Source organism: Phoenix dactylifera, chromosome 13, assembly GCF_051530095.1.
Source record: "Phoenix dactylifera cultivar Ajwa chromosome 13, Ajwa_hap1_PhDact_Kaust_v1.1, whole genome shotgun sequence".
NCBI lineage: Eukaryota > Viridiplantae > Streptophyta > Magnoliopsida > Arecales > Arecaceae > Phoenix > Phoenix dactylifera.
In genome coordinates this window covers 27176679-27182678 of record NC_143202.1, presented here as the reverse complement: position 1 = coordinate 27182678, position 6000 = coordinate 27176679, and the positions used below count along the sequence as shown (strand labels likewise).

General features: G+C 41.0%; 1 protein-coding gene across 10 annotated transcripts in view; it reads right to left on the bottom strand.

The window, feature by feature from the left end:
• Window positions 1-894: 894 nt before the first annotated feature.
• LOC103703152 (phox domain-containing protein) overlaps window positions 895-6000 on the bottom strand; it is a 28833-nt gene continuing 23727 nt past the window's right edge. For all 10 annotated transcript variants that reach the window (XR_003384894.4, XR_015972514.2, XR_015972515.2 and 7 more), the window contains 2 exons: window positions 1512-1594; window positions 895-1418 (listed from right to left, as the gene is read on the bottom strand). Coding sequence is in view for 6 of the 10 variants with exons in the window: in XM_008785898.6 (XP_008784120.3) it covers window positions 1293-1418; window positions 1512-1594 (209 nt within the window). In the remaining 4 variants the exon portion in view is untranslated. The remainder of the gene's footprint in view (window positions 1419-1511; window positions 1595-6000) is intronic.

Here is a 6000-nt window from a genome sequence, read left to right as displayed (position 1 = left end):
ATGCGAGAGATTTAGCCACCAAAACATTGAAAGCCTCATTGATGATGACGCAACTCCCCCGGTGGGCGGAAGATAGGAACAACAATCGGACGGCCGTGATTAGGCTATCACCCACAGGCAATCTTTCTGCATGGGGCCCACCAGAGTGGACGGCAGGGATCTGTCACGTGATGTACAACGCGGGCCGACCCCAATGCAGAACTGATTGGAAACGGCTCCGACATCGGTGGGAGTCCACAAGCACATGTAATGGAAAAGTCAACGCATCAGGTGTCTTTATATGAGAGCGGTTCTCATATAAAGATGTCCTCATAATGGTAGGGAAATTTTCTCATGTAGCTCTCCTACGGCAACTTACAATCACTAGTTTAGAATGTTAGGACCTGAGATGAGTTGCTAATTGATTTATTCCCATGCCGGTAGGTTAAATTTTGAAGTCTACTATCTATTTGACATGGTATTGGAGCCAAAGTTGCTAGAAACCGGAAGTTTAAGACTCTCCATCTTAAACACAGAGGAAACGAAGCCAACAGAATAAGACTTCCAATTTGGAAGATGATCCACATACCGCTGACCGAGATGGGACCCTGCCTTCTCTTAATCGACATGTTCAACCTGGTCAAACCAAATGGTCACTTAAAAAATTTGTAGTTCGAACATCTAAGTTTTACCTTTAAGGAGCAGCCCATTTCTTCCACCAATGAAACAGGGAAGTGATGTTTTACCTTTAACTCTTGCTCGAATGAGTTGGCAAGTCTTCAATCAAATCTATCGGCGATCACATTAGAAAAGTTCTATTATACTCAAATAAGGGCACTGATTATTGTACAATCATATTATGGAGCAAGGGATTTGAAATCTGGATGAAGAGCAAATACCCAGGAAAGGCGGACATTGACTCTTACGATTTGTACTTCATATATGGAACCCCAAGAAATAAATCCAATGAAAAGAATTACATGGAACCGTATACTTATAACGGATAACCACTTCACTAGACTAGTTAGTGTCTAGACTGAATATCTTGTACAACTATTCTCATTCATTTGGTGAAACTCAGGTAATAAAAACACACAGGCTTCCAATGTACAACTGTACATTTTGAATGGCAATATACAAAACCACTCAAAATCCATGATTTCGTCCTCAAATTCAACTTCAGCAGAATGGTGACCTGTCAAAATGTCGACCAGAGGGAGAGATAAAAAATGCTAGCTGATGAACTCAGAAGGTTACTTCAGGTTCAAGCTCATGACTGCTGAAGTGCAAGAGATACCACATAGTGAACGAATCTACAAACACGGCTGATTACGTGCCTTCAGATGTATATCTAGTATTAGATCACGTAATTCCGGGAACACCGAAACAAGCACCAGCTCCAACATGCTATATGCTAGCTGCTTAACACAGACAGTAGACTGCAGATACAAACATGTTTTCAGATATTAGAAAGCAGTTCTATCTTTGATTCGCATTGACTCAGATACACCAGAGTTTTCAGATGATCTAACCTGGATAAAGTAATAAACGTCCTTTGCACACCGCCTGTATTGACTACGCCCAATCAAGCTGACTAATGCAGTTGGAGCTCCACCTGACAAGCATTCAATTGGGTCAATTGAAAGTCCTAACATATTTTTTCTAAAAAGATGCATTAAGTAGTACTTTTCATTGCCCCAGCTTAAAAGTTAAAAACCACCAAACAATAAATTTCAGCATTCACATTTTTAAACAAATCTAATTAATTTTGCGCCATGAGGTTAAATATGTCCCCAAGACTACAAATATTATGCATTTGATGCAGCAACCTACACAGTATATGTTGAATGCTCCAAGCATCCATAGTGTGAAAGAAATGCAGGCACTGCAATAACAGGTCCAGAATTAGTCAAAAGTAAAGGGACCATGATAATGCCTGACTAAAAATAGCTTTAGCACTCATTATGTCAGAGGCTCTGTTTGCTTGCGACTGACACGCTGCAGTTAGCTACAATTGAATTGCAAGCGCGCAAAACAAGTGTTTGGATGCCTGCAATTGTAACTGTAGGCTGCAGTTTAACTGCAAAAGATGCACAGAACTTGTAATTAGATCTGCAGCCAAAATTGGTTTCCAATTACAAGATTTCTTGCAATTGGAAAGTAAACTAGGAGCTGGAAAGTAGCCAGGTACATTGCTCTGATCAGGAAGAAAGAAGATTTTCTTCAACCCGCTCAACTCGAATCTCTCATGAGAAAATTAGAAGATGAAAAAATTGTAAAAGTAGGGCTCAAGTCCCTTTTTTTATTGATTGATTTAAAATCGAGGTACACATCTTCTATTTATAATGCTGAGGTCCAACCTTGCATAACTCAGATCAGATTCTTCTTCCTAGTTCTAATAATACTTTCTTTTCTAAAATAAATGACTAGTAGAAATAAACTAGAAACAGCTAAAATTCTTTAGAAGGTAGATATCGACTTCTACATCAACTCTGCCTTTTGTCGCTCCATTTGATTCTTCTTAAAATAAGAGATATGCTCAATCAAAGTCTTATCCAAAAAGAAAACTTTCGATTTGACCAACTTATTTCAGACCCCAAACAATGGAATTTTGGCCAAACCCCTAAGGGAGCTACCTCCTTAAGGGCGTAGCTTTTTGTCTAGATCTCGAAAAGTTGCCCAATTTTTTTAAAAAAAACATCATCTCAATCGAACTTCGTATAACTAAGTTATGACTTCCAGAAGTTTTGCTTACGACTCGACTTTCTATTGTGACGGATCTTGCTCATGGACATTGTCCAACCCTACCCATAGTGGCCAGAGTGGTCCACACCAAATCTAGGGATCCTCCTAGATCAGAGCTCCCCCTATAGGAGATTTAGGGGGAACTAAAGATAGAAAAATGTTTGCTCCCCCATCTCGCGGTTGAACCACCCAGCTTTTCTCGAAAACTGACCTTATCAACCATGCGAAAAGACTCGATGCTCTCACACCTAGTTTTTGTGACGTTCCTCTTAACAACACAGTCCTCTTCCAGTGGTTTTTCTTGCTACACCCACAGGCCACCCACAATTGGCAGCACTAGTTCTTGGCCTTGGTCTTCCTCTAACATGGAAGGTTCCAACAACTCCAAATTCTCAGCACTGACTACTACTGAGTACATCTCCATGTATGGTGGTAAGTCAAGCTGGAAGGCATTCTTCCCTATCTTCTTCAAAATTTTGCAGGACCATATCGAATTGTTTTTAGTTTTATCCCTTCACCTTTTAGCTTGTCTTTCCCAAGGTGGAGCCAGACTAGCTTCCCCTCGTGGAATTTGCGCTTCGTGCAATGATTATCATGCCGATCTTGGTGAAGTTGCTAAAATCTCTACAACTACGCCTCAATCTTCTGATACACTTTGCAAGTCTTTAGATGCTTAGAATTATAGTCCCAAAAAAGATGCAACATAGTATAATTTACAACCTCAGTTTGTCCATCTGTCTATGAGTAAAAGGAAGTGCTCTACTTCAACTTAGTATCCATCATCCCCCATGAAGATCTCCAAAAATTACTCGAACAACGACTATCTCGATTTGAAATTATGGAAGTTTAACTAAAAATTTTTCCATAGCCACTGAAAGAACAAACGAACGGCTTCTTCTCCAATCACCATTTTCATGCAAGAAATCAGGCATACCATCTTACTAAACCGATCAACCACCACAGACAAGTAGTTATGGCTGCATCTTGCCCTTGGTAAACCTCCCGAGAAATTCATCAAGATGCTCTTCCAAAGTCTGCTAGGTACTGGTAGTGGCATATAAAGTCCCAGCTTCCTATTAAAGAGCTTCGATGTGCTGCATAGTACACAACTCTTAATAAATTGGGCCACATCTTGCGGCATCTTCGACCAATATATGTAACTTTTTAAGTTCAACATTCTTCACTGTGAAGTGCCCAGCAACCTTTGAAGTGTGTGTCTCTCAAATCCAATGTACTCTATCAGCGACTTGAGGGGCACAACTTGTTCCCCATACAGTAGTCCCTCTTTCAAAGTGAATTCTGTTAGCACGCCTTTTGTCAATTTCTCTAACTCTTCTTGAAAGTCTGAATCCGTTGCATCGAGATCTTTGTAACAGAGTGGCCGAATCTATATTGCAACCAATATACTGGAGACCACTGTTGTTGGAGGCCGGAACAATAGATCAGCTAATTTGTTTGTATCCCTTCTTACATTTGATCACCAAGTTGAATTGCCGGAAATAAAACATCCACTTCATGTGTCGAGCTTGTTGCAACTTGGACTGGGTATGGAGAAACTGAAGTGGCTTGTATTTGTATGCACAATTGTTTCTTTGCCCAACAAATATAATCGCCAATGCTTCACGGCTTGATGTAGCGCATACAGCTCTTTGTCGTGTATCGAATAATTTAGCTATGATCCCTAAAACATCTCCGAGTGATACGCTATTGATTTTCCATCTTGCATGAGAACTGCTCCCAGTGCATACCTTGATGCATCGGCCTCGATCTCGAAGGGTCTTTGCAGATTAGGCAATGCTAGGATACGTATTTCGCAGATCTTCTTTAGAAGCTGAAAGGTATCTTCAAGCTTCTTCGACCATTCAAATTTTTGGTTGGCTTTCGTCAAACCGTGTAGGGGTGCTGCAATTACTGAGAAGTGCATGATAAATTTCCTAACGTACTGGCATGCACACATGAAGCTCCTGACTTCGGTCACCATCTTGCGTCTAGGCCAATTTAATCAACCTCATGAAGGTGGCAGAGGCATTGCGTAAACTGAATAGTTGGACCAGCCACTTGAACAAACCCTGCCTCATCTTGAAGGTCACAATGTCTCATTCATCAACCTCATGAAGGTGGCAGAGGCATTGCGTAAACTGAATAGTTGGACCAGCTACTTGAACAAACCCTGCCTCATCTTGAAGGTCATCTTTCACGTGTCTTCCTCACGAACCCAGATTTCAAATCCAACTTGGTGAAGTAATATGCAGGCTTGAGATGGTCTAATAGATCATCAATTTAGGGTAGAGGGTACCTATTTTTGATGGTGATCTTGTTTAAGGCACAATAATTGAAGCACATCCTTTGTCCACCATCTTGTCGAGGAGACTCGATCACGCCTTAGTCGAGTAGCTCTGTGACCTGCTTATTGATCTCTTCATTCTCCATCATTGAGTTACAATAGAGCCCCAAGTTGGGCAAAGGTGCAATAATGAATAGTTGAACTCGTGCTTAATTATTCTTTTGGGTGGAAGCTCATTTACCTCCTTGAACAAGTCTAGAAACTTATTCAACGATTGGCTAATCTCAGTTTTTTGACTTGGATTCAAGTCTTGTATCAAAGGGCTCAACCTCCCTTGTGCAGCATCAGCTTCTCGAGTCATCAGCCACACAAACCTCTTGCAAGCATTAACAGGTTGCTTTGCCTAGACAGCAATCACAAGGTCGATGTTTTCTTGTGTTTTGGAGGCGTTGATCATGAACTATTTTCCATCCTTCACGAACAGATACTTCCTTAGTTGCCGGTAGAAGACTACATCTCAATCCTAAGGGTACGAGCTCCTAATAACCTGACAAACATCCAAAGAAACAACTTCACAAGTTACCACATCAATATATCTCTCAGTTATGACGAACTTGAAGGTACACTGCTTGGTAATCTTCAACTCAACATCTTTTTGAATCCAGTCGAGAGGGTAAAGATGTGGATGAGGGTTGGTCTGCAACCCTAGCTTCTGAACCAGATTTTCAGAGATGAGGTTCTTCTGGCTTTCAGGATCTACAATAGCCTCGATGATGCTCTACTTCATCTAGATCTTCAAGCAGAAGAGTCTTTCATGCCTCTAGGTCTGTCTCAATTGTCTCTCGAGTTTACTTGCCATCAAGCTTAGTTTAAAGTCTACTTGATCAACTCGGGCAGCTCAACCTTTCCAGCATTGAGAACTACCTTCCTTTTCTTCTTGGAATCATCATCCTTCGACTTCTTCCTCTTCAGCTGCCCGAGCTTCTGAACCA